Source organism: Neohortaea acidophila (genome assembly GCF_010093505.1).
Source record: "Neohortaea acidophila strain CBS 113389 unplaced genomic scaffold BDY17scaffold_12, whole genome shotgun sequence".
Classification (NCBI taxonomy): Eukaryota; Fungi; Ascomycota; class Dothideomycetes; order Mycosphaerellales; family Teratosphaeriaceae; genus Neohortaea; species Neohortaea acidophila.
In genome coordinates this window covers 419,112-446,410 of record NW_022985521.1, presented here as the reverse complement: position 1 = coordinate 446,410, position 27,299 = coordinate 419,112, and the positions used below count along the sequence as shown (strand labels likewise).

At 57.1% G+C, this 27,299-nt stretch overlaps 15 protein-coding genes across 15 annotated transcripts; 10 read left to right on the top strand and 5 right to left on the bottom strand.

Moving 5' to 3' along the window:
• Window positions 1-199: 199 nt before the first annotated feature.
• On the bottom strand, window positions 200-1,098 carry BDY17DRAFT_319160 (uncharacterized protein; the record flags this gene model as incomplete). The annotated part of the gene is made up of 4 exons (XM_033736250.1): window positions 200-214; window positions 271-688; window positions 746-846; window positions 904-1,098. 4 exons carry the CDS (start codon window positions 1,096-1,098, stop codon window positions 200-202), a joined length of 729 nt encoding a protein of 242 aa, XP_033585715.1.
• Window positions 1,099-1,264: 166 nt separating this feature from the next.
• BDY17DRAFT_305052 (cytochrome c) lies at window positions 1,265-2,401 on the top strand. Its single transcript, XM_033734810.1, has 3 exons — window positions 1,265-1,472; window positions 1,676-1,866; window positions 1,928-2,401. Exons 1-3 carry the CDS (start codon window positions 1,424-1,426, stop codon window positions 2,045-2,047), a joined length of 360 nt encoding a protein of 119 aa, XP_033585714.1. The 5' UTR covers window positions 1,265-1,423; the 3' UTR covers window positions 2,048-2,401.
• Window positions 2,402-4,150, top strand: BDY17DRAFT_305048 (uncharacterized protein). The gene is made up of 7 exons (XM_033734809.1): window positions 2,402-2,773; window positions 2,836-2,858; window positions 2,916-3,068; window positions 3,122-3,169; window positions 3,233-3,244; window positions 3,308-3,723; window positions 3,778-4,150. Exons 1-7 carry the CDS (start codon window positions 2,469-2,471, stop codon window positions 3,895-3,897), a joined length of 1,077 nt encoding a protein of 358 aa, XP_033585713.1. The 5' UTR covers window positions 2,402-2,468; the 3' UTR covers window positions 3,898-4,150.
• BDY17DRAFT_305045 (ADC synthase) lies at window positions 4,151-6,018 on the bottom strand. Its single transcript, XM_033734808.1, has 2 exons — window positions 5,873-6,018; window positions 4,151-5,806 (listed from the first exon to the last, which is right to left on the bottom strand). Exons 1-2 carry the CDS (start codon window positions 5,882-5,884, stop codon window positions 4,172-4,174), a joined length of 1,647 nt encoding a protein of 548 aa, XP_033585712.1. The 5' UTR covers window positions 5,885-6,018; the 3' UTR covers window positions 4,151-4,171.
• A 448-nt stretch (window positions 6,019-6,466) lies between these two features.
• Window positions 6,467-7,777, top strand: BDY17DRAFT_327929 (uncharacterized protein; the record flags this gene model as incomplete). The annotated part of the gene is made up of 1 exon (XM_033737761.1): window positions 6,467-7,777. The coding sequence occupies one exon, from the start codon at window positions 6,467-6,469 to the stop codon at window positions 7,775-7,777; it is 1,311 nt and encodes a 436-aa protein (XP_033585711.1).
• Window positions 7,778-7,922: 145 nt separating this feature from the next.
• Window positions 7,923-9,864, bottom strand: BDY17DRAFT_319157 (P-loop containing nucleoside triphosphate hydrolase protein; the record flags this gene model as incomplete). The annotated part of the gene is made up of 6 exons (XM_033736249.1): window positions 7,923-8,539; window positions 8,598-8,872; window positions 8,932-9,416; window positions 9,473-9,528; window positions 9,596-9,680; window positions 9,760-9,864. 6 exons carry the CDS (start codon window positions 9,862-9,864, stop codon window positions 7,923-7,925), a joined length of 1,623 nt encoding a protein of 540 aa, XP_033585710.1.
• Window positions 9,865-10,269: 405 nt separating this feature from the next.
• On the bottom strand, window positions 10,270-10,950 carry BDY17DRAFT_258091 (Bromodomain-containing protein; the record flags this gene model as incomplete). Its single annotated transcript, XM_033731744.1, has 1 exon — window positions 10,270-10,950. One exon carries the CDS (start codon window positions 10,948-10,950, stop codon window positions 10,270-10,272), a length of 681 nt encoding a protein of 226 aa, XP_033585709.1.
• Window positions 10,951-13,220: 2,270 nt separating this feature from the next.
• On the top strand, window positions 13,221-14,491 carry BDY17DRAFT_305039 (uncharacterized protein). The gene is made up of 3 exons (XM_033734807.1): window positions 13,221-13,656; window positions 13,714-13,803; window positions 13,863-14,491. The coding sequence occupies exons 1-3, from the start codon at window positions 13,607-13,609 to the stop codon at window positions 14,203-14,205; spliced, it is 483 nt and encodes a 160-aa protein (XP_033585708.1). The 5' UTR covers window positions 13,221-13,606; the 3' UTR covers window positions 14,206-14,491.
• A 147-nt stretch (window positions 14,492-14,638) lies between these two features.
• BDY17DRAFT_50087 (uncharacterized protein) lies at window positions 14,639-15,224 on the top strand. The gene has a single exon (XM_033738454.1). The coding sequence runs from the start codon at window positions 14,687-14,689 to the stop codon at window positions 15,146-15,148; it is 462 nt and encodes a 153-aa protein (XP_033585707.1). The 5' UTR covers window positions 14,639-14,686; the 3' UTR covers window positions 15,149-15,224.
• Window positions 15,225-15,340: 116 nt separating this feature from the next.
• BDY17DRAFT_257767 (Alpha/Beta hydrolase protein) lies at window positions 15,341-17,469 on the top strand (the record flags this gene model as incomplete). The annotated part of the gene is made up of 5 exons (XM_033731714.1): window positions 15,341-15,633; window positions 15,692-16,171; window positions 16,307-16,769; window positions 16,823-17,243; window positions 17,306-17,469. The coding sequence occupies 5 exons, from the start codon at window positions 15,341-15,343 to the stop codon at window positions 17,467-17,469; spliced, it is 1,821 nt and encodes a 606-aa protein (XP_033585706.1).
• An 832-nt stretch (window positions 17,470-18,301) lies between these two features.
• Window positions 18,302-19,191, top strand: BDY17DRAFT_231359 (uncharacterized protein; the record flags this gene model as incomplete). Its single annotated transcript, XM_033730219.1, has 2 exons — window positions 18,302-18,369; window positions 18,432-19,191. Coding segments are annotated over 2 exons (828 nt in total), but the record flags the coding sequence as incomplete, so codon positions are not given.
• A 1,890-nt stretch (window positions 19,192-21,081) lies between these two features.
• On the top strand, window positions 21,082-22,699 carry BDY17DRAFT_258021 (laccase III; the record flags this gene model as incomplete). Its single annotated transcript, XM_033731738.1, has 2 exons — window positions 21,082-21,715; window positions 21,771-22,699. 2 exons carry the CDS (start codon window positions 21,082-21,084, stop codon window positions 22,697-22,699), a joined length of 1,563 nt encoding a protein of 520 aa, XP_033585704.1.
• Window positions 22,700-23,161: 462 nt separating this feature from the next.
• BDY17DRAFT_319153 (acetylornithine aminotransferase) lies at window positions 23,162-24,695 on the top strand (the record flags this gene model as incomplete). The annotated part of the gene is made up of 2 exons (XM_033736248.1): window positions 23,162-23,293; window positions 23,349-24,695. 2 exons carry the CDS (start codon window positions 23,162-23,164, stop codon window positions 24,693-24,695), a joined length of 1,479 nt encoding a protein of 492 aa, XP_033585703.1.
• Window positions 24,696-24,922: 227 nt separating this feature from the next.
• BDY17DRAFT_50028 (ubiquitin-related domain-containing protein) lies at window positions 24,923-26,053 on the top strand. The gene is made up of 3 exons (XM_033738453.1): window positions 24,923-25,503; window positions 25,565-25,657; window positions 25,742-26,053. Exons 1-3 carry the CDS (start codon window positions 25,150-25,152, stop codon window positions 25,808-25,810), a joined length of 516 nt encoding a protein of 171 aa, XP_033585702.1. The 5' UTR covers window positions 24,923-25,149; the 3' UTR covers window positions 25,811-26,053.
• Window position 26,054: 1 nt separating this feature from the next.
• Window positions 26,055-27,093, bottom strand: BDY17DRAFT_327921 (60S ribosomal protein L8-B; the record flags this gene model as incomplete). Its single annotated transcript, XM_033737760.1, has 4 exons — window positions 26,055-26,255; window positions 26,311-26,820; window positions 26,879-26,956; window positions 27,052-27,093. 4 exons carry the CDS (start codon window positions 27,091-27,093, stop codon window positions 26,055-26,057), a joined length of 831 nt encoding a protein of 276 aa, XP_033585701.1.
• Between the last annotated feature and the right edge of the window lie 206 nt (window positions 27,094-27,299).

The window sequence follows — 27,299 nt, the reverse complement described above, 5'->3', positions numbered from 1 at the left end:
AGTATCCTCTGGCAAACGTGACACAACATCCAAGCCGATCCACTGTTTCCACGTCACGCCGGCAGCGCATGAACGGGGACTCAGGGCCGATATGTGCTGACAACAGCGTCACACCACATTGGGGTCTCCGCTCACCTACCTGCTTACCACCGAGAGTTCCGCCGTGCCGGAGATCTGTTCGAAGCCACTCGCCGTGTTGTCACCACGGAAATCGCTACAACAGTCGTCAGCATGCAGTCATCTAGCGGATGGAAGGTAGACAGCACGCACCTGCCCATCCCATTGCCAAAAGCTCCCGGAATCCGCCGGCGTCTTGCTCTCCACCACTCCAATACACGCACCGACGCTCTCCTCCACCGACATCTGCCCAACGACATCCCATCCCAGGTCAAGATTGGCCATATCCGTCGCCACCTCGCCCGGGTGTACGGCGAGGACAGTGGTCGTCGTATTGCCCTTCCGCTTCAGTTCCGCCGCCATATGCCGCAGGGCTTGATTGAGCGCTGCTTTGCTGGCGGCATACGCAGCGAAGCCATCCTCAAACTCGTTGAAGCGTTGCGCTGACCCGCTGTCGCTCGAGATGAAGACGAGGGTGCCGATGGGGATGCCGGCGTTGAGGAGCTTTTGGGCGCAGATGATGGGGCCGATGGTGTTGGTGTGGAGGTGGAAAGCGAAGTCGGCAAACGAGCTGGGATGATGTTACTTACTGAATATTCATTACTTCAGATTAAAGTGTGTTGCCTACAGCTCTGTTGCTCGATTGGGGTATCTGAGCACGCCGGCGTTGAGGACGACATAGTCGATGGCCTGACGTTGGTTCACGGTGACGAGGTCGGACACGAAGCTCTAGGCGTGATAATATGCATCAGGCTTCGTCGTCAAGGGGCAATCGAGATGTCATACACTGATACTCTCTTCACTCGTGACGTCGCAGTGGAAAGCCTTACACGCGTGGCGCTGGTCGGCAAAATACGAGGTGGTATCGCCCCGAATGGTTGCGTAAACTCGGTCGCCACGCGCGAGCAGTTGTCTGACGAACTCGTGACCGATGCCGCGAGAAGCACCCACAATTAACCAAGTCTTCTGTGCATTAGCCATGGGTAAGAATAGTGAGTGGCCAACAGCAGTCTCATGCGCAGATGGGCGCAGGAGGTATGTGGCGTCAAGGAAATCGTTGACGCCGACATTACCCGACGCCTCGCCCCGTGCGCCGCTGGGAAACGGCGGACCATTCCGGGACGCATCATTGGCCGGTTTGGGGCGAGTTGGCGGCAACGAAGCTGGCGCCGTTCCAAACTGCCACTTTTTTCTCTTTTACATCATCCTAATCCTACACACGACCAGCTTGTATCGACTCTCCTTCCTCACTCTCGCAACACCACCGCTACACCCATATTCCCATCCCTCCACACATCACTTCACAATGGCCAAGGGCGGCGACAAGAAGAAGGGCGGCGATGGCTTCTCAGAGGGTATGCTTTCTTTTATCCCATGAACCCCCGTGGCGGATGCTGGTCGGGGAGGTGCCATGGCATATCCTCGCTCTGCAACACCGCGACAAGCTCCGGATGATCATGCGAGCGACTTCCAAAGCCTTCTCCGCCGCATCCGGCCCCTCACATCCAATCGCCACACCAGCCATCTTCGAACTCCCAGCTGACCTCACCTGTGACAGGCGACACCAAGAAGGGCGCCAACCTCTTCAAGACCCGATGCGCACAATGCCACAACCTCAAGGAGTCCGAGGGCAACAAGATCGGCCCCAACCTCCACGGGCTGTTCGGCCGCCACACCGGCTCCGTCGAGGGCTTCTCCTACACCGATGCGAACAAGCAAAAGGCTATCGTATGGCAGGAGGATACTCTGGTACGTGGCGTGCAGCATGAGGAAGAGAAGAGGACCCAGCCGGCTAACGTGTACGCTACAGTTCGAGTACCTCGAGAACCCCAAGAAGTACATCCCCGGCACCAAGATGGCGTTTGGCGGGCTCAAGAAGGCCAAGGACAGGAACGACCTGATCACCTTCTTGAAGGAGGAGACGGCTTAAATGTCGCACATCATCACAAAAACAACCTTCGGCTACCTGAACCTGAGTCTGTAATACTACCTACCTACCTCCCAACCAACGACACCCTTCCTTCGACCTCGACCGCATATCCATCATGCACACCAACCCCTTGCTCCTAGCGAATCTGTCTTCTGGTGTTTGGGGATGGACTGGATTGGCCCGCATCGATTTGGATGGCGGGCCGCCAATTTGAGTGCGTACGTACTCCTTTGGTGTGTGTGTTGGTTTGGTGCTTGCATAACTGCTGTGTATAAATCTCTTCACTCCAGTCTTCCTTGCTTTCTCTTCACTTGTAGCTTGGTTTCAGAGCACGTGCACTGCGACAAACGAGTGCAGGTCGCTCCTTCCTCATATCGTTCCCTTCGCGTCATGCGGCAGGTTCCGGCTGCCTGCTGCTTCCATGTTTCATTCAGTTGTCTCAACGCATGTGAGTATTGACCATTTCCCCTTTTTACTTCGACTTTGCCACACACAACCTTTCTCTTCTTCCACACTTCTCTTCTCTTCACTTGTGTTCCCTCACTTCTCCTTTCATCCTTCATCCTTCCATCCACGAACACCGTGCTCAAGGCCGGAAGCCTCATCTGCAGCATCTCGAAGCCACCGAACAGCGACCAACGTCATCATGGCCAGAGGCAAGTGGTCCAACGGCAACATGGGTGGGCATCACTACGCCCGCAAGATCACCGTTCCTGAGGGCATGGAGTGAGTGCTGCTCCTTCTTCGCGCTCCCAAATGCCTCGCACGGAGACTGACACCCAGAGCAGTATCAGGTGTGCTTGGTGCAATGGTGAGCCAGCGGAGGCCCTCGAACCTGATAAGCCATGATATTGACGGTGACTCTTAGTCAAGAAGAACAAAGGTGCTTTCTCCCAGAAGAGCATTGATCAGATTGAGGCCAGGATGTCCGACGACAGGAGCTTTGATCCGGCCGAAGATGCGATTGTGCCGTGCACCTGGTGCAGAAACGGTGGCGGCGACGAATACAAGTGCAATGGCTGTAAGCTTAACGTCTTGAAGCGGCACTGGGAGTACCTACTGACGACGGCGCAGGTAACAAGTGGATGGCCAAGACCAGATTCTCCAGGCAGGAGCGCAACAGTGAGTCAAACTTAGATGAATTGGTGCTCTTGACATCAAACTGACAAGCTGATCTCTTTCCAGAGGACGATCGCAGTATGTTGACCGGTCGGAACATCATCCTGGCTATTGGTATCACTACTGACTCCAGCCGCTCAGGATGTGTGCCGTGCGTGGACGAAGATATGGCCTCCGACCATGACAACAACTCAGGCCATGATGACGAAGGGGGCGAAGACGAAGACAACGTGGGCGGCGGCGGTGGGAGCACCAATGCTGGAACAGGCACCCTCGCCAGTGGTCTCAGCGCCATGAGCGTCTCGGACAACCAAGCCGGTGGAGTGGCACTTTCGAATAGCGCAGGCTCCGACTACGGAACGAACACGAGCACCCACTGGGCCAGTGGCACTTCTACCGGCGGAGTCCTGGTCGGCGCCCCTTCCGCTCCAGCCACCTTCAACAGTAGTCGAAGCAACGGCTTGCCAGGCGGCTTCAACCCCAACGGCTACAAGAGTTCTTCGAAATCCGCGGCCGCATCCACCTCCCGGCCCTCCGGATTCGCCAAACCGAACAAGGTGAGAGGTTCCCGTCTCCCCCGTCTTTCCACGTGGTGTACTCACTATCGACAGGGTCCGAAGCGCAACCCGGCAAACAATAATGGAAGTCACGCCGGAGGTGATGAGGGAGGGGTAGACCGCCTGGATGGTTTGTGTGCTGAAGAGTCCGAGCCGGAGAGTGAGGAAGACTGAGTGCAAAAATGGTGTAATACCGGGGCCGAATCGCGACGGGAAGAGACTCATTACATCCTGTGCGTTCGTTTCTCAGTCCAGAGCGTCACTGTTCTAAGTTCGGACAGGCCGATGACGAGATGAAATATCTGAGGTGGGGGAAGGTATGCGGTATGCAGGAATGGTTCTTCAGCGATTGAAGGGTGGCAGCTTCTCATCCCTACATGGGGACATACTAGCTGCTCTCCAATAGGAGGAGTCTATGAAACGGACAACATTCTCTCATTTCTCTCTATCAACCAACAAGATCAACCTTAGCCGTCGCCCCATTAGTCTCCCTCCAAGCCCCTTCATCCTTAACGCTAACCTTCGCCGCCGCGCCCCCAGCCTGCTGCTCCTCCCAATGCAACACCTCCGCCTGCTCAATGCACCGCATATTCGCCGCCAGCTTGTTCAGCGTCTCCTCATACTCCTCGCCCTCATCCGAATCAAACACAATCCCGCCGCCCGCCTGCAAAAACGCCGTCCCGCCCTTGATGAGCATCGTGCGCAGCGCAATGCACGTGTCCATGGCACCTTCTTTCTCCTCGCCTGAAGTGACGTCCACAGAATCGTATCCGAAATACCCGACGGCGCCGGCGTAAATGCCTCTCGTCTCGCCTTCCAGCTCAGCAATGAGTTCCATCGCCTTCACCTTGGGCGCACCAGACACCGTTCCAGCGGGGAAGATGGAGCGAAAAGCATCGAAGCGCGTCTTGCCCGGGCGGAGAATGCCGCTGACTTCGGACACGAGGTGCTGCACGTGGGAGAACTTCTGCACGACCATGAGCTTGTCGACGCGGGTGGAGCGCGGGTCGCAGACGCGGTTGACGTCGTTGCGCGCCAGGTCGACGAGCATGACGTGCTCGGCGCGGTCTTTGAGGCTCTGGCGGAGTGTGGCGGCTAGGGCGGCGTCTTCCTCTGGTGTGCCGCCGCGGCGGATGGTTCCTGCTATGGGATGGTTGATGATGCGGCCTGCTTCTTCTTTCACGAGGACTTCGGGGCTTGCGCCGACGATTTGGAAGTGCTGGCAGTCGAGGTAGAAGAGGTAGGGGGAGGGGTTGACGGTGCGGAGGTGACGGTAGATGTTGAAGGGGTGGAGGGTGGTGGGGCGCGCGATGCGCTGCGATGGCACGGCTTGGATGATGTCGCCGGCGACGATGTGCTTTTTCAGTCGCGTGACGTGCGCTTCGTAGCCGTTGCGGCCGATGTTGGAGGTGTATTCTTGTTGGAGCTGAATTGGGGGTTGTGGAGGGAGGGGAATGCCGGGGGTTTTGAGAATACGGAGGAGGTCGGCAATGGTTTGACGGGCGGCGGTGTATGCCTGCTCCAGATTCGACTTCGGCAAATTGATGTCGGGGAGGTGAAGGTATGCGATGACGGTGACCTTTTGGAAGAAATGATCCACGGCCACCACGGTGTCGCAGAGCATAAAGAGACTCTCGGGCACCTCGACAATGTCTTTTAACTCTCTCTTGGTCTTGGGCTCGAAGTACTTGACGCAGTCGTAGCCCACGTACCCGATCGCTCCGCCTGTGAGAGGTGGAAGGCGTAGAGACGGCACCTGGGCGACACGGTATTCGGATAGTTCGGCATTGAGGCGAGGAAGTGGATCGGCCTCGAGGCCATGTTTGGGGCCGGAGAGGAGGACTTTGCGGGGAGAAGCGCCAATAAAGCTGTATCGACCAATCGTCTCGGAGGTTGCGGCGGACTCGAAGAGGAAAGAGAAGTTGCTGTTGGAGCTGGCGGCGATCTTGAGGTAGATGGCGGAGGGAGTCAGGAACTCGGAGGAGATCGAGGCGCAGACTGGGAAGAGGTTGGGAGGCTTCGACAGCTTCTTTGATCGTTCTAGTAGTGTATGGATCTCGTCTAGCGACGGCTGCACGTTTATCTACGAGATGAGGTCAGTCCACGTCAACTCAATGGTGGTGCTCACGAGGGGTGTGATGAGACGAACGTTGGCCGCCATCTCGCGAGATGCTTGTATGGTCAGGGAACCGGTCTAGGAGAGGACAGGAAGATGAAATTAGCACACATCAGTCTCTAGGCGGAGCATTGCAAAGATGGATCAACACAAAACTCGACAATGTAAGAAATGCAGCGCAGTGTGTCACGCCGCATGTCTCGGAATTTTGGAAAGCTCGAAGTGCCCCCAATCCGGCCTAGCGCACTAGCCACTGGACAGCCACAGCAGGGGAAGCTGCACGCGAGCATGGCGCCTAGCGTCAAAGGTTCGTCATCAGCCACGCCAATTTGTGTCCAACCAAGGCAGGTGCGATCTTGGAATGCAGCCCTGCCCGCCTGCCACTCTTCTACTGTATCCTGGCCTGGTCAAAGTCACGAGGCGGGGCAGTCTATCCCACTTCACCTTCTCTTGTGCAACCTCACCTTCTCTTCTTCTTTTACATCACCTTCACCTTCTCAACTTGCCTTGCTCCCTCTCCCCGCCACGATCACAAGAGCATGCGCAACGCGCACAACCGCGTCTAGACCCGTCCACCCACAATCTTCCCTTCTCGCACCACCGTCGAAACTGCGCACATTCACCGAAATGGCGACAAACGCACCCGCCCACTACCCTACCAATGCCCCCATCACCCCCGCCAAAGCCCAACCATCAGACTCAAAGCGCCTCCGCGACTCTCCCTTCAGCGACTACTTCACTGACGACGGCCGCAGCCCCGGCCCCGACGACAACAGCAACCACCTCACCGTCCCCTCGCCCGAAAAGCGGCAACTGCTCGTGCGCCTCAACAGCCTGCAAACCCAGCTCATCCACGGCGAACACGAATCCGAACGCCAGACGCTCGACATTGTGGAGCGCAAAGTGCACGAGATCGAGAACCAGCTGAACGCGCTGCACTCGCAGACGCGCATGCCGCCGGAGATGGAGGATTCGGGGTTGTTCATGGAGGACGATGACGAGGAGGAGGAGCAGGAACGGAATGGCAGTGGACATCACCATCATCACACCGTGACCCCTGCACAGAAGCAGGCCGAGGCAGACTTTATCCTCCTCGAATCTCAACGCGTCCTCGAGTCAGTCACAAAAGCCAATGAACAGCTGCGTCAACGCCTCGCGGAAACGAAAACCTTGCATGAAACGCACCTAGTCGAGCTGGAGGCACGTGACCACGAACTCGCTATCTTGCGTGCGGAGAGAGAAGCTCTACAGTCGGACCTCGAGGCCAACAACTCGGAACTACTCTTCTTGCAGCTGCAGTTCAAGGCGCTGGAGAGGGAAGTCGAAGCTATGGACGTCGGAGCGGCGAGGCTGGAGACGTACGCGCCCGAGCTGAGAGAGGACATCCAACGCGTGAAGAGAATGCGAATCGCAGAAGAAATGGGCAAGTGGAGCAAAGATTGGGAGGGAGTGGGAGCTAGAATGGCGAAGAGGAGGGAAAACGCGTTTGGCGAAGGAGTCAACAGCTCAGCAGGGGGAGAGGGCGAAGAATGGCAGCTTGAGACTGTCAAGCAGGAGGACGGGAAGGGCAAAGTGGCCAGCATCACCGTCCGGCGTGTCGAGGGCAGCCATCAGCCTCCTACGTTGGATGACGCGGAGATCAAGGAGGTCGGAGCTGCCGAGATCACCCTACCGACCGAAAGCGAAGGGGAAGAAGTCATTCTCATCCAAGAAGATGCAGAAGGCGCAGCAGAGGGAGCAGAAGAAATCACGCACATCGAAGCCATCGACTGCGCAATCACCACCTCATCCGACGACGACGACGAAGAGAACGACGATACGTTTACGATTACGCGCAAAGGAAAGGCCGAGTCCGTCGCCTCTGGGCGCAAAACAGCGTGGCAGGAATTATGGGACGGTCTGGCCGTGTTGGCAGGCATGGGGGAGGAGAGATTCTAACGTGATCCTTGACATGACACGATGCATGATGAGGTTACGAGCCAGCCATAAGCTCAAAAGCAAGCAAATGAAATGAAATATTCTCTATACACATCCCGCAACTCAGAATCAGAGAGACCGACCGATGTATACAAAAAAGGCCAACTCATGCACTCGTATCAATCAAATCCCCCGCATCATCCTTCTTCTGCCCCGACGAACTCCCGTCTCCATCCTGCTGCTGCTGCTTCTTCTTCCCATCCTGCTCGCCATTCTGCTGCTTGCCCTCTTCCCCATTATCCCTCGTATCCTTGTTTCCCCCCGCCGCCGACTTCTTCCCCTGCCTCTGATAAAACTCATCCAACACCTTCTTCGGAATGCGATTGAGCAGCTCCTTGGGGTAAATGCGCAACAACTCCCACGCCATATCGAGGCCGTCGAAAATACTCCGCTTCTCGTACGCGCCCTGGTTGATATACGTCCGCTCAAACTTCTCCAAAAACTCGAGGGACAGCTTGTCCTCGCTCGACAGCGCCTCCTCGCCCACCACGGCCTTCATGGAGGCCGCGTCTTTGCCGATGGCGTACTTGGCGTACAGCTGGTTCGACACGTCCGAGTGGTCTTTGCGCGTGTGGCCTTCGCCGATGGCGGATTTCATCAGGCGAGAGAGGGAGGGGAGGACGTTGATGGGTGGGTAGACGCCTTTGTTGTGCAGTTGGCGGTCGACGAAGATTTGGCCTTCGGTGATGTAGCCTGTAAGATCGGGGATGGGGTGGGTGATGTCTGCGAAGATGGAGTTAGTAGATGGCCTCATGTTTGGCACTGGATGGATTTGGCTCACCGTCGTTGGGCATGGTCAGGATGGGGATTTGGGTGATGGAGCCGTTCCTGCCCACCACACGGCCCGCTCGCTCGTAAATGGTGGACAAATCGGTGTACATGTAACCAGGGTACCCTCGACGACCCGGCACCTCCTCTCGCGCGGCAGAGACTTCTCGAAGGGCGTCGCAGTAGGAGGATAGATCGGACATGATGACCAGCACGTGCTTCTCCAGTTGGTAAGCGTAGTATTCGGCGGTGGTGAGGGCCAGACGAGGAGTGATGATGCGCTCGATGCTGGAGGTGGCATGTTAGCAACGCTCAATAATTCATTGATCCTTGACGAAGATACTCACGTCGGATCATTGGCCAAGTTCAAGAACAGGGTGACCCGCTCCATACTACCATTCTCCTCGAAATCACGAGTGAAGAAACGGCTCGTCTCCAAATTCACACCCATGGCACCAAAGACAATGCTGAAGTTCTCCTCATGGTTGTCATGCGTGCCCTTATTCTGCTGCTTATCCTGCACCAATCCAGCCTGCCGACAAATCTGCGCTGCAATTTCGTTGTGCGGCAAACCGGCAGCGGAGAAGATGGGGATCTTCTGGCCACGAGCAATGGAGTTCATGGTGTCGATGGCGGAGATTCCGGTGGAGATCATCTCCTCGGGGTACTCGCGGGCGTAGGGGTTGATGGGGGAGCCGTTGATGTCGAGGTAGTCTTCGGCGAGCACTTTCGGGCCTTTGTCGATGGGGCGACCGCTGCCGTCGAACACGCGGCCCAGCATGTCCTCGCTCACGCCGAGTTTGAGGTTGTGGCCCGTGAACTCGACTCGTGTCTGGAGGGGGAGGTCAATATGATTACAGGCTACGAGGTTGTGGAGTTGAGACCGACCTTCTTGACGTCGATGCCAGAAGTGCCTTCGAACACTTGCACAACAGCTCGGTTTCCTGCCATACATCTCCATCAGCATACACAACCCAGACGACCAGCAAATGAAACAACGGCAAGACTCACCTCTCGCCTCCAACACCTGTCCACTCCTCTCCGAGCCATCGGGAAGAGTCAAAGAGACAATCTCATTGAAGCGCGGGAATTTCACCTGCAGACATCCCAACCACCCGTCAGTAACCGTATCTTCACAACACCTCTACTCCTCACCATGCATGGGAAAGACGTACATTCTCCAGGATGACCAAAGGCCCATTGACGCCGCCAATGGTGTTGTACCGTATGCGCGGCTTGATGGACATGGGCCGGTGCCCGGCTTCCTTGTCGCCCGCCATTGTCGCTGCAGTCTTTTCTCTTTCTTGGATACCAGCAGGACGGCAAGTCGGTGCTTCCTCGAGTAGGGCGTGGCTTGGAGGGGAAATTGGAGATGGTCGCAGGGAGGATGAGAAGGTGGAAGGGCGATGGGGAGGAGGGCCAAAGATGAAGTGGAGGTGTCGTCAGTCGAGAAAGCCAAGCAAAAGCTCTCAGCCACGTGCCCCACCTTGGCCGTATACAGTAGTACAAGCACTACTACCGAATGCAGTGCAGAGATGTGATGGACACACTCACTCAAGTTTCCATTCTCTCACTAAACAATACAAGCAATTTTGATACACGGCAGCGTCTTCCACGCATCACCCCAGCCAACCAGCATCCGCAAAATTCAATCCTCGCTCCACGCCAAAACGTTCAAGAACAGACTAAGCCATCCTCCTCCTCTTCCCCTTCCCACTCTCCTCCTCCACCTCCTCCTCTTCCCCTCCACCACCATTGCCCCCAGCCTCGCCCCTCCACTCCCGAATCTTCGCCTCGACATCCTCCATCATCTCCCTCGTGAAGCCCACCAGCCCATCCTGCCCGGGATTGAACATGACCGCATTTGCAAACATCCGCATCACCTCCTTCTCCAACTGCCCCGCGTTGACAATCGCCTTGGGCGGCTCAACGTCTTCGCTGCGTTCGAGTTCCAATGTCGCCTCGCCCGTAGCAGGGTAAGTGTTCCTCCCAGGCGTCTCGGCGACAGAAGGCGACTCTCCAGCCGTGGCGGCGGCGGCAATGGCTCGCGTGCCGGCGCTGATGGCTGCGCGAATGCCCTTGAGGTTCTGCGGCTGCTTGATAATCTCGCTGTAGCCCGGAGCATCGCGGTCACGCACGGGATTGGCAAAGTAGGAAGCGTGCTTGTGGCTGTTGATGTCGTTCATGAGCGTCGCAGAGAGCTTATGGAAGTTGCGTGTCGCGATGACGGTGTTGGAGCGCGGAGGCGGTGTTCCGAGATCGTCGTAGTCTTCTACATGCTCGGGAATGCCAAAAGACGATTCGTGGCGCTTTCGTTTTGTAGGAGGTTGATGCGACTGCAAGGTTCCTCGTCGTTTACGAGTCATGCGCCCGACAGACGCCGGTTCTTGCGTGGTGTCCGGGGTGTCCTCGACAAATGCCGCCGGTGTTGATGGTTCGGCCTTGACGTTGCCTCTGCTGCCAGGACGGTCATCCGAAGGAGGCAATGCGCCCGCAGTCGTGCTAACAGATTGGCTACGCGTCATACGGGCCGATTCGTCGGCGGTCGAAGACACCACTGAAAGCGGACTACGCTCTCGCTTGCGTCTTGCACGTGAGCGAGCGGGCACCGACAGGCCGTCGGTCTCCTCCGGTTGCTCGGAGAAGGTACTTGGCCGATTTCGCGTGGACCGTGTTGCACGACCCGTTGGCTCGGTACGACTAGTCAGTGGGCTAAGAGGCTCGATCTCAGGCCGTGGCACCGGCGTCCCTCCAGTGATGGGGGGCAGACGCTTCTCGCTTTTCCACACCGCCTTGCGTTGCTGCTGTCTGGGTGGGGTGGCAAGGGCTGCGATTATATCCGAGACCATGCGTGAGTTGTCTGCTCTGGGAGGCTTGGATGCCGTGGATGGCGCGGTTGCGGGATGGGGTGCGTAGGCAGGGTAGCCTCCAGCATGGCCAGGAGCATGATGCGCTGGACTGTGCGGATGCTGCTGTTGCATGGCAAGCATTCTGGAATCCTGTGTTGCTGGTGGGTATGGCTGGTGTGGATAGTTTGCACCGTAATTCGGGTATCCAGGAGGCACTTGTGGCTGCTGAGCAGTTGGGTATGGCTGTCTCTGGTCTGGATACGGCGAATGTTGATAGGCGCCGGTGAGTGGGGGTGGCTGATTAGGTGGATGGCCTGGTGGGTACGCGTACGGTGGTTGATTCGGGCCTTGGTGCTGAGGTTGCGCGGGATATTGTTGATGGTACGGTGGCTGGTTAGCCAGATTCGGGGAGTGGTGCGCGGGGGAATGAGGTTGCAGTGTCATCGCAGTAGGAGGCGGTAGTACAGGCCGAGGAGAGGACGAAGGTCGGGACAGCGATTGCTGGACATTCGGGCTATTCACAACACCAGGGATCGGGTGGCCATGAGAAGGCATGTACGCCGCTTGATGTGCTGACGGAGCATGGTTGTATGCGTGTTGGTGGGCGGGTGGTGGTCCCGAAACCACCGACTCCGGCGCCATCTGCGAAAGAGGCGGAAGTGCGGTGTTGGACGAGTTTCTCCGGTGCTCACCAACCCCGTTTGGCGGTTCCGGGGTGGCATGGTTGATCAAGGCATCAATCTTGCTTGGATTGAGAGCTTTCCCTTCTGGAGAACCGTCTCTCTCCGCTACATCTACGCCATTGTCGCGTTGTGAACGCGACTCGTCCAACAGTACCGGAGTTGGCGTTTGCGAACCCGATTCAAGCTTGGACAGTCTCTCGTCCCATTTTCCGGCTTCAATGTCCTCGATGTCGCGGACCAAAGCCTCGTAGCGCGTCTCATGCTCTCGAATCTCCCGGACGGCATGCTCCCGATATCTCACATACAATCTCGTGACGAGCTGAGGGATGAGATGGGCATGCTGGCTGGCATCGTGCACAGTGGGCAGGGTGGGAGTGGCAGCCTTGCGCTTCCTCGAATTGGACGAGGCATCTCCATTCTGCAACGCCTTCTCGCGCTCCCACTGGCGATCAAGGTCTTTCCTGACCTCCTCTTTCAGCAACCACAAATATAATGCGCGTAGAGCATCGGGGCTCAGTCGGCCGGGGTCGTAGTGCGGGTGCTCGCGAACGACGGGCAGGCTTTTGAGCTGGTCGGAGATGCGATTGAAGACGGCGTGGGAATTGACGCCTTCAAAGCGAAGGGCTTGGAAGAGCAGAAGAGTCTCGAGGGGGGTGTAGGCGGTGGGAAGACTCATGAAGCCGGGGGAGGCTTGGGGCGTGCTTGCTTCCCTCGGACGCCGGCCGGGCGGCAGAGGAGAGGGAGGATGGATGGGAGCCAGGTCGAGCGCGAGTTTTCATGATCGAACGGGCGGGACGGGACACGGGATGATTAGTAGGGCATGTCGGGGGGGAGCGGTTGGGGGTGCGGCAGCAGGGCACGTGAGTTTTGCTGATGCGGCGGGTGGGGTTTGGATGGATTGTTTCCTCCGCGTCCACGTTTGCTGCCAGCTTTTTCTCTCGCCGTTTGAGGTGTCGGAATTGCGACCGCAGCGGTCGGCGGAGGGAAGGGGCGGCGGCCAAAAGTGGTGGGACGGCCAGGCATTTTGGCCGCGCTCGGCTCGTCTTTCCAGGGGTCGCCCTTTTGCCGCGATGAAGTCCGGAATGGGACTACCGTCGTTGCAATATCTGGCCCTAGCCTTGCGGAGCTCACAATTTATTCTACTCGAGACATCTGAACATTCATCTCGAAGCGTCAACATCGTGGTCTTGCAGTCGAGAGGCTCGAAAATCGCTTATGCATCCGTTCAACCCCTTGCAGATCCCCGCGCCTGCACAGACATGCACGCCCAGCAACCGCAGCTTGGACCCTTGCTGCATCATCAACCAAATGTCGTCTCAGCCGTTGCTCCCTACTCCATGGCCAACCATCCCTGAAAAGACAGCATCTCCGTACAATCCCTTTGCCGCACAAAACACTCCCATTGCTGTGGCAGAGCCACTACTCACACTCGTCAATTCCTCTCCTCAATTGCGCGAACCTTTGACAGTTGCGCTTCGTCTTGCATAGCCATGGACGCAAGAGGGGGAAGAAGGGAGGACAGCACAGCCCAGGCTGACTCGTATGTGCCTTCGACCTGACACCACGGCAGAAGGATGCAACACTTATGAGAAATCAGCTCCGTTGTCCAAAATTTCGCCACTGACCTCGACTCCATGTTCGGCCTCAGTCACGGCATCGCTACCCTGTCGCAAACCGTGGAGGAGAAGTGAGTGCCAGGACCGACGCTCCGCGACAACAGACTGACGACGAATGCCCGCTATACAGAAAGGCGAGTGTGAGCTCAGGGCAATCCGAGCTCGAGGCACTGGAAGCCAGACTGCGCGAGACAGAGGACAGGCTGCGGAAAGTGTCGAGGGGCAGCTCGCCGGCTCGACAAGCTGATGCCGGCGCTGCGACCTCCACTACTGCGGCGAAGCAGACCTCACCTCTCACGCATAGGCCTGCGTACCCGGACGGGAGACCTCCGAGTGCTAGCAAGAGACAGCAGGCCGGAGCGAACCGAGCAGATTCGATTGTGGACGATATGAGGGAGACGGCTCAAGCACATGCCTATAATGGAAGAGATGAATATGTCATGGTGGACCGGGGGTATGGACAATCGAGATAGAGAGCAGCGTCGCGTGCGCCGAGATGGTTCGCTTCAGCTGCGTTGACTTGGTGTCATCTAATACGACGGCCAGGCTGACCAAGACGAAGCGAAGCATGCTTTGCAGATGAACTCGCGTCGTGAGCCTCAGAGAGCAGTTATACGTATTTGCCCTTCTGTCCTTGAACTTCGATCCTTCCGTTGATCGTCGATTGATTGGTGGCAGTAAGCTTGAGAGTTCGATGTCCTGCCTTGCCGTATCTCGGATACCTCACCAAGATCGCTTTTCCAATGGAGTAGATGGCCCAGATCGCCCATACACGCCATCGCCGGCGAGATGGGCCCATTGGCGCTGCCACGGCGATAACGACGTGACATCATGAGATTCAATCTGACCCGCAAGGCTAGCGAAAGTCTCCATCTCCACTCTCTACTTGGCCCTCGACACAATCCTGGCTTAACAAGCGACACGGGATGTTCCACTGTCGCCCAATGCGATACAATGCTGAATACTTGTGTCCTTCTCGACGCAAAAGCTCGGCTTGCAGTAGCGTACAGTGCAATGAACACCTCCCAAGCTGCCGACAGACGCCACCTCAGAAGCTTGACTTCTCTCCAAAAGCCATTCGCACATCCCTTCCGAAGGACACGGTTTGACTTTCCCCTCCAGTCTTATCGCTCACGCCACCGGGGAAGCTGGCCCTCACCTCATGATGATAATGGCGGGAACATCGGAGCGCTAGCGGCGATTTTCAATCCCACCCCCCGCACAGGATGCGTGCACGACTGCTCAAACAGGCAGGCCCGAGGCTCGCGGGTTGATTTGTACCTGACCGCCATCACCAATCGATCGCAGCTCGGAGCTCCACTGCAACCTTCGGCCGCGTTTACGAGGACGACCTGTCCCGCGAGCTCTTTTCGCCGCCGCCACTTGGCGCGGGCAGGTACGACGTCGAGCCAGTGAGCGATGGTGAATCTCAATCCTGTAGCCTTTTGCCTTTCGAGGTGGATGCTCGAAGATGCTACGACGTCGATCGTGGGTGCAACCTTGAGCCTCCCATCCGCTCGCGTGAGCTCTTTTAAAGGTAGGTCGTCGTCGTTCATTGGCACCCTCTCCCTGCATTGACAAGCCGATATCCTGCTCTCCTTGCCCAGCATGTTGTTCAACAGTATTCTTGCGACAGCCACTCTCCTGCTGTCTTGCAATCCTCTCGTTTCTGCTCTCCTGGGTGGAAACAAGTTCCATTACATTGACCCGAAATGGGCAAAGCATGCCAAACGCGCCTATCTCCCGAAGCCGGCCACGAATGTGAGCACCTTCACTACCCCCACGGGTGTTAAGATCAGCTACAAGCTGCCGGGTGATGCTGGTATCTGTGAAACAACGCCGGGTGTCAAAAGTTTCTCGGGATATATCAGTTTAAGCCCTACTATACATACGTTCTTCTGGTAAGCGCTCGATGCAAGTCGACGTTGGAAGACAAGATTGACATAACGGTCTGTACAGGTTCTTCGAATCACGCTCGAGTCCTGCCAACGACCCTCTGACCATCTGGCTAAACGGCGGCCCCGGCTCGGACTCGTTGATCGGCCTCTTCCAAGAGAATGGACCATGTCGCGTGACACCAACCCTCAACACCACCCTGAACCCATACTCCTGGAACGACGTGTCCAACATGCTGTACATCTCGCAGCCCGTGGGAACCGGCTTCTCCTACCAAGAAATCGCCAATGGCTCGCAGGGCAACAACTACGCCGGGATCTTCCTGAACGGCTCGTCCAGCAAGATGTTCCCCGAAGGCACATTCCCCATTCTCGACCCCGATAACGTGGGCAACGTGTCAACGACAGACATGGCCGCCATCGCAGCATGGCACGTACTGCAGGGTTTCCTCTCCGGGTATGAGAAATTGGGTGCAGTCATTGGACAATCGAAGGAATTCAACCTCTGGACCGAGTCTTACGGGGGGCATTACGGGCCAGGCGAGTTAATCTGAGGGAGAACTGGTTCAGCTGCCTCAAAATTAATTGTAGCGGTCGATGCGTGGCACAGAATCCACCTGGTGGCAGCCTCGCGCAATTGGTCTTGGCACTAGACATGTTCTACCCGACACCCTTGAAGAGAGATCACAACACTTGCTAACCCTGCAACTCCAGCATTCTTCAACTACTTCCGCCAACAAAACGCAGCGATTCAGAATGGCTCGATGCCGGGCTACCCACTCAACTTCAACACTCTCGGCATTGGAAACGGCATCATCTCCGAATACATCCAGGCGCCCTGGTATCCGGAATTCGCAGTGAACAATACATACGGCATCAAGTGCTACAATGACACCGTGTACAACTTTGCCAAGTTCGCCGCCTACTGGCCGAACGGATGTCTGGCGCAGATCGAAGGGTGTATTCTGGCCGCCGCGCAAGCCGCTCCAGGAGGTGTGCTCAACGTCAGCGCGGGACAGGTCATTACGCAGCAGGCGCTCAAGTATCCGGAGATTGACACAGTCTGTTCGGAAGCGCAAGACTCATGCCGTGACAACGTTGAGACGCCGTACTACATCTACTCTGGACGTGGCGCGTACGATGTAAGTAGAACCTGAAGACGATTGCTCGATCGATTCTGATCTCGCACCAACAGATCCGCCACCCCTCCAACGACGCCACGCCCCCGGACTTCTTCGTTGAATACCTCAATCAAGCCTACGTGCAAGACGCCATTGGCGTTAGCGTGAATTACACCGAGTCCAACGACGACATCGGTCTCCTCTTCCAATCGACCGGCGACTTCATCTACCCCAACTTCCTCGCGGACCTCGAAGCCATCCTCGACGCGGGCGTGCGCGTCTCGCTCTACTACGGCGACGCAGACTACATCTGCAACTGGTTTGGCGGACAGGCGGTCAGCCTTGGCCTCAACTACACGCACGCCGCGCAGTTCAGGAAGGCGGGATACGCGCCGTTGATGTATGGTGGCACGCAGTATGGCGAGGTGAGGGAGTATGGCAACTTCTCATTCACGCGGGTGTACGAGTCAGGGCATGAGGTGCCTTACTACCAGCGTGAGTCTTAACAGCGTATGTTTGAGATGACGGCAAAAGGCTGACGAGGATGGTGACTACAGCTCAAGCGGCCCTCGCCATTTTCAACCGCACGCTGCAGCTCGTCGACATTGCCACGGGGTTGAAGAAGGTGACTGATACACTTGGCAGCACCGGGCCCATCACTGCGACGGTAAGAATTTCTAGGGAGAACTTGTTGGGCTGCTTCGAGATCACCCTCAATTGAGACAGAAGCATTTGCTAATCCTAAACTCGCAGCACACGGAGACCGCACCGACACTGGCGGCTGCGAGCGGCGCGCCGCATTCGGCCTGGGCTGCGTCCATCCGGAAGAGTTACGAAAGCGATGATCTCAAGCCACTGCCATCGTCCTTGAGCGCGGTGTAATGATGTCGTTGTGGTGGAGCTGGGCAGATGATGAGCTGGTGGTGTCATTGATAGCATGACCATCGATTTAATCGCAGTGCTCCGCCGTCAGATATCATACTCTCTGCCGGTCCCACCACGGCGGCGTCGCCGAGTCACATAAGCTGAAGATCTTGTCGATCCGAAGCTTCATCGAGTCTGTGCCGCGGCACCCTCTGACTCGACCACGTGATCGAGTACTGAGGTAACCTGCCGCGGCGATGCGTTATTGAAGGCTACCCCATGCATGGCGTGAACACGGTATTTGCTCTGCAAGAACCTGATGATCGATAGTCGCAACTGCCCTCACCACGTGCCACGCTAGACCCCACGCGGTGGAAAAGCTTCCATTGAATCTTCGCCGAATCGCGCGTGGCGTGGCTTATTGGCTTATCGTTACCGCACCTGTCCGCAACGGCCTCGAACACTTTTGGCTTTGCACGGGGTGCAATCCTACACTACTCTCGATTTATAGTTTCCCTCCCCATGGCCTAGATGACTTGCTTCTCGCACCCGCCTGCGCCCCTCTCCGCGCCCCTCTCCCTCCCTCGATTCACGCCCATCGACATCCCCGGCATCCGCGCCGCCAGCGAGATGCATAAGGAGGCCATAGCTAGTCCAGCCACACACGCCGACATCCCCAGCCGATAGCGATGGTGAAGCTACTCGTGGAGTCGTGGATATGGTGGTCGGTGGTGATGGTGGTGGCCATAAGCCGATTGTAAGGGATGAAGTTCTCCAACCTCCCGAGTTGCATGGCTAACACAGATGCCCGCATTCCAGTGCCTCACGGCGAATGACCCTCGGCTCCTTTCGCAAGTTCCAGGCCGATGACTACCTCATGCTCCTCGCCCTCTGCTTCTACACCACCCTCATCTCCACGATCAACATCGTCCGCTACACCAACTCCAACCTCCTGCCGCCCGGCTTCAACATCAACACAATCACCCCGCACGATAGAGCACAGCGAGAGTATGGAAGCAAGTTGATCCTAGTGGTGGAACAATGCCAGTGCGCGACCGTCTGGCTCGTCAAGGGCTGCCTCGTCCTCCTCTACCTGCGCCTCACCTCCGTGCACCGCGAAAACATCCTCATCAAAATCCTCGGCGCCTATGTCGTCATCACCTTTGTCGTCATGGACATTCTGTACTTTGGCGTCTGGTGCCAGCCCTTTCACGAATACTGGGCGGTTCCGACCGACTCGAGTCAATGCGATGCGGCGACGAACCATCTCATCACCAACGCCTGCTTCAACCTGAGCTCCGACGTGGCCATGATACTCATCGTGCTCCCCATCTTCCTGCGCATGCGACTCCCGTGGCAAAAGAAGATTCCCTTGATCTTCGTCTTCAGTCTCGGCCTGTTCACCATTCTCGCCGCGATTTTGAACAAAGTGTACTCCTTTTCAGATCCCTTCGGCTCCCTTTGGACATATTGGTACACCCGAGAATCCTCCACAGCGCTACTCGTAGCCAACCTCCCGTTCGTCTTCACTCTTTGGATCAAGATCCCCGGTCTGAGAAAACTCATCGGATACTCAAAGACCCGGTCTCGGAAAACGGGCTTCGACGACACCGGGCCGTCCGCGGTGAAGTCACCCAAAGCCAGCCAAGCCGGCATCGACGATTGGATGATGGAGGACGGCACGGAAGAACGGATGAAGGAAAGCGGCGACATGACGTTCGCGGAGATGTTGAGCGAACGCAATCCCGCAGCTATGGATTCGAAGGAGCCCACGCCCATCACACATCCCGGCTTATTCTACTCGAAGAAGCAGCCCACCTTTGCGGAAGACGATATTGATGATGAGATTAAGATGGTGCATCATTCTATTTCCAAGGAAGATGGCAGACCTGCGAGCAGTACCTTGCAGTCTTCTGATTATACTTCCGGCCGCAGTAATACGTCTGCCGGGTCATGAGTGATGCCAATGGGCTTGGGAGTTGCTTTATACTGAATTGGAAGGGCTTCGTCTTTCTAGCGTGGAGTATGGGCCAGCGCAACTTGCGAGTATCTGGCGCATATGGACTCGAGATACCCCTTTGTCAATGTCATATTACCTCATCTTCACTGCTGCCGCCTATGCACTTCGATCATTCGGGATCATCTTTATATTATCAGCGATGATGTCGAAGTCTAGCCATCATCATAGCAAGCCCCGCAGCACCGTTTCCCCGGGCCGAGTCGTAGCCAGCCCGGTCGGATGCTTCTTGTCGACAAATATAGTATCATGCAAGCAGCCTGCGACCCGCATAACCGTTGTCCGTCATCAACTGCCCGGAGTCGCGGCTCGGATGTCAAGGTGACGTGAATTCCCCATGGAGTGTGGAGTGTCGGGAGCAGCCGGGCGGCTCGTGGCTGGGCCTCCCCACAAAATCCTCCTACGCGAAGTGCCCCCCAAGCCGCTTGCCATCCCCCTTTCAACCACCGAATAAACAAAGGCGCAACAATTTTACGGCCAAGCGAGCAGGCGTTCACTCGAATGTGGGAGTGACAGTGAGTACCCCGTGTCTCGGGCGAAAATACCCCGCAAAACCGCGCCTTTCCGCCATTTCGCGCTGGGGGAGGCGGTGGCTGGGGCCCCAGCCTCGCCGGCCCAGCCTTGCGCCAATGTTTGACTACTGCCTCGCACGACCTCCTCTTTGTTTCAGCGCGCGTTAGAAAGGCATGGTGAGGCTGGGCAGTGGCTAGGAGCAAATTCATATAAACCGCGAGGTGGCTGTCCTGCCCAAGCGGTCGCCATCTTTCCTCCTTTCGCCACGCAACCGCACCTCTCTACCTTCCGACGCACCTGCAGCGACGTTTGTTGCGCTGCGAACACCTTCGTCTATCCCCCTCGCCCCTCGTCTCCCCTGCTTCTACCGAACAACACAGCGCAGTCATGCAGTCGTTTCTGCTATTGAGCGCGCTGGGAATCGGAGGCACAGTCGGTAGCAACATCTTTCGAAGAGAAGCCTCGTGGCAACCGAGCACCACCGCAGTCTGGACTCCCACAAGCACACCCTCGACATGGCAAGCCTCGCCCACATCATCAGCGACCACCACTTGGTGGACGCCCAGCTCGGTAGCAGAGGACTTTGCAGCCGCGCCCACATCTCTCCCAACGTACACGCCAGTATCGTCATACCTACCAGAGTCGCTATGGATCCAGTGGCCGTCATCAGCGAGCCCTGCAGCCACAATGCTACCAAACCCTCTCAATAACTCCGCCCAAGTGGGCAACTCAGTACTTGGCACTCTCAATCAAAGAACCTTCCCGAAATGGATCGACACGCCGTCTGGAGATTCCTACACTGCGGCCCCATGGGGCAACTGCACACCTGCCACCTGCGACGCTCTGGCTGTTGACACCATTCCCAACACCAACGTCACCCGCCACTACTACTTCTCCATTTCCCGCGCCGTCCTCTCCCCCGATGGCGTCGCGCGCGACATGTTCCTCATCAACGGCCAATTCCCCGGCCCCCTCATCCAAGCGAATTGGGGCGACTGGGTCGAAGTGACCGTGACGAACAACATCCAGGCGCCGGAAGAAGGCACGTCCCTCCACTGGCACGGTCTCCTACAAGCCGGCACACAATGGCAAGATGGCGTCCCGGGCGTCAGCCAGTGCCCGATTGCGCCTGGCGAAACGTACACGTACAGGTTCCGCGCCGACCAGTTCGGCTCGAGCATGTACCACGCACACTACAGCGCGCAGTACACCGCCGGCGTCTATGGCGCCATGATCACGTACGGCCCGACGCAGCTCGATTACGACATCGATGTCGGCCCGGTGATCGTCAGCGACTGGAACCACATCCCGTACTTCAGCATTGTGCAAAATGTCATGACGATGAACATGTCCGAGTACCCGACGTACAGCGATAGCGGACTGATCAACGGTCGTGGACGCTTCGACTGCTCCAAGCCTTCGTATGGACAGAGCTTCAACGATTCGAACTGGCTTGCGAGCAACTACCCTTCCACGCTGCAATGGTCTTGCGTTGATGACGCGCAGAGGTCGCAGTTTCGCTTCCAGAGCGGGAAGACGCATCGGCTGCGGTTGATGAATGTTGGTGCTGATGGTAAGTCAATCTCCGAGTGCGTAACATGTTGGCGGTAATACTAACGACTCGACAGGCTTCCAAAGATTTTCCATCGATGGACACACCATGACAGTCATTGCCCTCGACTACGTTCCCGTGCAGCCATACACCACCGATTCGATCATGCTCGGCATCAGCCAGCGCGCAGACGTGCTCATCACCGCCGACGCATCCTCCACCTCCTCCTTCTGGATGCGCTCCGAGCTCCTCAATGCCGCAACATGCGGCGGCCTTGCGCCACCCGGAATCAACGAATTCCCCATCTTCGCCGAAGTCTACTACGAAGACGCCGACACCACCCTCGAGCCCGTGTCCACCACCACCGTCAAGAGCACCAGCTGCAACAACGCGCCCATCGACATCACGCAACCGGAATACGTCATCCCGCCCAGCACGCAGCCCTTCTACCAAGACCTCGTCCTCACCATGACCGTCAACGATACCGGCTCCTGGGAATGGGAAATCAACGGCCAGACCTACCGCGCAGACTACAACAACCCGCTGCTCTACGACGCCGCCGACGGCCAAACCTCCTTCCCCTCCGACCCGCAGTACAACCTCTACAACTTCGCCTCCAACACGTCGGTCGTGCTCAACATCACCAACGCCACCCCCTTCCCCCACCCCATCCACATGCACGGGCACAACTTCTACGTGCTCAACGTCGGCGGTGTCGGCGCGCCGTGGGACGGCAGCACCGTCAACCCGACGAACCCGCTGCGCCGCGACGTGCAGATTGTGCCGCCGCTCGGCTTCATTGCGATTCAGTTTGAAGCGAACAACCCGGGCATTTGGCCGCTGCATTGCCACGTTGCGTGGCATTTGAGCGGCGGCTGGTATATCAACGTCATGAGCCAGCCGGAGTTGCTGACCATTCCGGCGGGAGAGAGGGATTTGACGTGCAAGGCGTGGGATGCGTGGACGGCAAAGAACGTCGTCGACCAGATCGATTCTGGATCGTGAGTCCGATGTTTTGAACTCGCTCTGATTTTGATTTTTTTGCTGCGATCTTTAGCGATTGGCGCTGGCGGCGACTATCATGGTGATGCTTTTTTTTTGCTGCGCATAGATTTATGCGAATGGGTTTATAGATTATCGACTTGGCTAGGGGTCGGATGGCCTGCAAAGCTGAGCATAATGTATTTTGTGTAACTCCAACTCACTCCCTGCCTATCACACTATGAGCAATCTCTGTTTGCCTAACCGTCCCGTGTTCTTGAATATCGCAGTTCGGGCAAGGCTGAAGGCCGGGGCAGTGATTAAGTAATTCTTGACTCAAGCCATTAGAAATTTTGGGGAAGGCCCGATAAGGTATGACGAAACTCAATGCCCATCAGTCATATCTCCCATCCATTCGCACATTTCCTGGATTCATACATTCCAGTCCTTCTCGGTCTTCGTTCTTGTCTTCCGAGATCCCTCGAGATGTCTCTTCGTCCATGCAGTAGGCGCATCGGCGCTGCTCTGCGCCAGCAGACCTGCATCCTCCATCAAACCAAGAGACGATGTCTAGCCTCTGCATCGAGTCTCCCGCGAGAGACGAGAGAAGCAATCGAGGTACACACTGCATCACCTCTGCAATCCCTGGCAATGCAACTAACAAAGACAACAGAAAGAAACCACCCTCCCCACCCCCGACCCCGCCTCCGACTCCCAAACCGCGCGCCTCATCTCCTCCCAATCCCCCTACATCGTCCCCACCTACGTCAAACCCGCGCCCATGTTCCAAAAAGGCGAGGGCTGCTACCTCTGGGACGTCGAGAACCGCCGCTACCTCGACTGGACCGCCGGCATAGCCGTCAATGCCCTCGGCCACTGCGATCCAGGCATGTCCGCTATCCTCGCACAGCAGGGCCAGACGCTCGTGCACTGCTCGAATTTGTACCATACCCCGTGGCAGGGGGCGTTGAGTGAGTTGCTCGTGGAGAAGACGCGGGCTTCCGGAGGCATGAAGGATGTGGCGCGGGTGTTTTTGTGCAATTCCGGCACCGAGGCGAATGAGGCGGCGATCAAGTTTGCGAGGAAGTATGGGAAGATGGTGGGAGGGGAGGAGGGAGGGAAGGTGGAGATTGTGAGTTACAACAATGCGTTTCATGGGCGCTCCATGGGTGCGTTGTCGGCGACGTGGAACCCCAAGTATCAGAAGCCTTTTTCGCCGATGATTCCGGGGTTCGTGCAGGGGAATTACAACGATATGCAGTCCATCAACGAGGTGGTGACGGAAAAGACGTGCGGAGTCATTGTTGAGCCCATCCAGGGCGAAGGCGGTGTCAACGCCGCGAACGTGGAATGGCTGGAAGCACTGCGCAAACGCACGCGGGAAGTCGGAGCACTCCTCATCTTCGACGAGATCCAATGCGGCCTATCGCGGACGGGATGGCTCTGGGCTCACGCGGAGCACGGGAACCGCGACATCCATCCCGACGTCCTCACCACCGCAAAAGCACTAGGGAACGGCTATCCAATCGGCGCAACGCTCGTAACGGACGAAGTCGCAAGCAAAATCGTTCCCGGCGACCACGGGACGACATTTGGCGGCAACCCGCTCGCATGCCGCATCTCGCACTACCTCGTCACCCGCCTCGCCGACCCGGAGCTCCAAACGCATGTCCAGCACCAAGGCAAGCAGTTCGAGAAGGGCCTGCGTGAGATCGCACATCGCTTGCCCGAAGGCGTGGTGAAGGAGATTCGCGGCCGAGGTCTCATCATCGGCATGCAGCTCAACTCCGCCGTTGCTCCTGTCATTCAAGCTGCGAGGGAGAGAGGGCTGTTGATCATCAATGCCGGAACAGACGTGTTGCGATTCGTGCCGCCGCTGATCATTGAGGATGCGGAGGTGGAGAAGGGAATGGAGGTGCTGGAGGAGGCGCTGCAGTCGACTTTCAACAAGGATGGTGGCCAGGATTGGAGGAAGGCGAGGCAGGCGGTCAAAGATCGGGAGGAGGCGCCGGATACTTGAGGCTGCTGAACATGCAAGCAAGAGTTGATCGTGTTGACTTAGCGCGGCGTTGTCGGGAAGACACTTCGGGTCGGATGCAAGGTACAAGGAAACCGCATCGCGTTGCATAGCTGCCTAATCGGGCAGGAGGTTGAAACAAGGCTATGAGCCAGCTTACTCCGGCACGAAACGAACACGCTCCGACTTGAGACGGCAGATCTTACGAGTCAAACGCAGCGGGTGGGTGCATCTCCCTTGTGTAACCTCTGGCGAAACTTCACGTGAAAACAGAAGAGCGCAGAAGAACATTTTGCACTGCAACAAACTTCACGTTACACCCTTCACCTCCTTCGTTCATGTTTTTTCCACCGTCTTCCATTCACCAAGCCTTCCAGCTCTCTACTCTGCCTCATCGCTTCCATCGCTCATTGGCACTCCCCCCTTCATCGCCCTCACAATCAAGCAGTCAAGCAAGATGGCCTCCAACTACCGCAGACCAACAGTCGAAAACGAAGACGGCACCGCAGATGTCGACACCCCAATGACAGCCTCCAACGACAACGGCGGCACCACAATCGACCCAACAGCCAACACCAATACCGAAAAGGACACCAACACAAACATCCCCGACCGCAGTCCGCGTCCGTACGGCGCAGCAGGCCCCAATCCCAACGCCAACACAGCCACCAATGCCGTCCCTAACGCCAACGCCATTCCCAACGCAAGCACCGCCGCAGGCCCAGCTCCAATGTCCATCCGCGTCTCAGACGCCGCTCACAACGAGCTGGCGTTTCGTTTGAAACCCAATACTCCCTTGTCGAAGGTGATGGTATGTTGACGTCCATCCTCGCGACTGGTGGGAAAGCATACTGACGAGAGATGGTGAACAGGAGTCCTACTCGTCGCGCACCTCTCGGGATCGCCGGACGCTTCGCTTCCTGTTCGAAGGTGTGAGGGTTACGGACGAGTCGACGCCTGCTTCGGTGAGTTCTCCCTCTTTTCCGCCCTCTTTTGGGTGCCTTCGGAGAAGTGTGATGAGGAGACATGCTGACGATAGGCTTGTGTAGCTTGAGATGGAGGACAATGACATGATTGAGGTGTATATGGAGCAGCTTGGGGGCGGGAATGGGTGGTGAAGGGGATTTTTGTTGGTGTGTCTGCGTCTCTCACTTTGCTGATGTCTGGTTGACGAGGCGAAGGAGAGTCAGGAGGACAAGGCTGGTTGTTACGTTCAAGCGGGGCTGTACTGCTACTCTTAGTGGCATTCGGCGGATGGAAGTCTCTTCATGATGATACGAAAACAATGGGCAATGACATGAGAAGTACGTGAATGGTGTCAACGATTTTCCGATGCTCGAAACGACGGTGCTACAAGACGGTTTAGATCTTGATTTCACGGTCGGCCCGCTCCTTCTTCTTCCTCTCACGGGCCTGTGCCTTGGCGCCCATGATACCACCACCCCAGTGACGTCTTGACTCCTCGTTCTTCTCCAAGTAGCCCTCCTTGACCGCCGACACGATCTTCGACAGCTCCGACTCGTCCTCCTTGCGCACCTCCGTGATGGCGAGAGCGGCGGCAGTCTGATCTCTCGAGTTAGCAGGGCAGCAGTGAGAGACATATATGAGGATGACGAACCTTCTTGTGAACGACAGTGCCGGTTCGGGCCTTGCCCTTCACGATGGCGTACGGGACACCCATCTTGCGGCACAGCGCGGGCAGGAAGACGACGAGCTCGATGGGGTCAACATCGTTGGGGATGATGACGAGCGCAGTCTTCTTGGACTCGATGAGAGCAACGACGTGGTTGAGCCCGTACTTGACGGCGTAAGGCTTCTTGCTGACATCCTCCTTCTTCTTGCCCTCGGCGACGGCAGAGGCCTCCTTGAGCAGACGCTCCTTCTTCTCCGCCTTGGTCTCAGGTCGGTACTTGTTAAGGAACTTGAAGAGCTGCGCGGCGGTGTTGCGGTCGAGGGTGTGCTGGAATTGCGCAATCGCAGGCGGGACTTTGAGGCGCATGTTGAGGATCTTGCGTTGGCGTTGAAGGCGGACATACTCCGGCCATTTTACCATGCGCGAGAGGTTGCGTTTGGGTTGGATGTCCTGGCCGATACCGAAGTTGCGGGGGCGGCGCTCGATGAGAGGGTTCTATCATCAGTCAGTACATACGGTTAGGATGGCGGGACATGCTGGACTGGTCACTCACCTTAGCCTGCTTCTTGCCAGCACCCGGCTTGGAAGCTGGAAAGGGCGCGGCGGCCACTTTCTTGCCTGATTTGGGAGGCTGTCATTGAGAGTAACAGTCAGTCACTGTTGCATCTCTACAGAGACTGTTCCCAGCATTTCCAGCATGGGAACAGCTCAAGCCATGGCTTTCACCGACAGGATCTCCATGGGAGTCTGTGGTGGCCTGAGGGTCATCGCTGTTGCGTGCTCGAGCTCGGTTTCCCGGTCGGAGCAGAGGCAGACAACTAGGGTATCTGTGGTGGTTGTTGGGAGGAACTTACCATGTTGGCGAGTGCGAAACGAAATGGACAAGAGGTTGTAGTGTTGCAGATGATCGGTCGTCGTAGAATTTGCAAAAGTTCGAGGGGAATTTCAGTGGGTGCGGGATGAGCCGCAATGCC

Excerpts from the sequence above, each read along its gene's own strand:
- BDY17DRAFT_305052 (XM_033734810.1), top strand. The coding sequence starts at position 1,424 with ATGGCCAAGGGCGGCGACAAGAAGAAGGGCGGCGATGGCTTCTCAGAG. Across the intron at positions 1,473-1,675 it reads CGGCGATGGCTTCTCAGAGG|GCGACACCAAGAAGGGCGCC; the intron begins GTATGCTTTCTT and ends CACCTGTGACAG. Across the intron at positions 1,867-1,927 it reads TATGGCAGGAGGATACTCTG|TTCGAGTACCTCGAGAACCC; the intron begins GTACGTGGCGTG and ends TGTACGCTACAG.
- BDY17DRAFT_305048 (XM_033734809.1), top strand. The coding sequence starts at position 2,469 with ATGTTTCATTCAGTTGTCTCAACGCATGTGAGTATTGACCATTTCCCC. Across the intron at positions 2,774-2,835 it reads ACCGTTCCTGAGGGCATGGA|TATCAGGTGTGCTTGGTGCA; the intron begins GTGAGTGCTGCT and ends CACCCAGAGCAG. Across the intron at positions 3,069-3,121 it reads CGAATACAAGTGCAATGGCT|GTAACAAGTGGATGGCCAAG; the intron begins GTAAGCTTAACG and ends ACGACGGCGCAG.
- BDY17DRAFT_305039 (XM_033734807.1), top strand. The coding sequence starts at position 13,607 with ATGGACGCAAGAGGGGGAAGAAGGGAGGACAGCACAGCCCAGGCTGAC. Across the intron at positions 13,657-13,713 it reads AGCACAGCCCAGGCTGACTC|CTCCGTTGTCCAAAATTTCG; the intron begins GTATGTGCCTTC and ends ATGAGAAATCAG. Across the intron at positions 13,804-13,862 it reads TCGCAAACCGTGGAGGAGAA|AAAGGCGAGTGTGAGCTCAG; the intron begins GTGAGTGCCAGG and ends CCCGCTATACAG.
- BDY17DRAFT_50087 (XM_033738454.1), top strand. The coding sequence starts at position 14,687 with ATGCTGAATACTTGTGTCCTTCTCGACGCAAAAGCTCGGCTTGCAGTA.
- BDY17DRAFT_50028 (XM_033738453.1), top strand. The coding sequence starts at position 25,150 with ATGGCCTCCAACTACCGCAGACCAACAGTCGAAAACGAAGACGGCACC. Across the intron at positions 25,504-25,564 it reads CTCCCTTGTCGAAGGTGATG|GAGTCCTACTCGTCGCGCAC; the intron begins GTATGTTGACGT and ends GATGGTGAACAG. Across the intron at positions 25,658-25,741 it reads ACGAGTCGACGCCTGCTTCG|CTTGAGATGGAGGACAATGA; the intron begins GTGAGTTCTCCC and ends AGGCTTGTGTAG.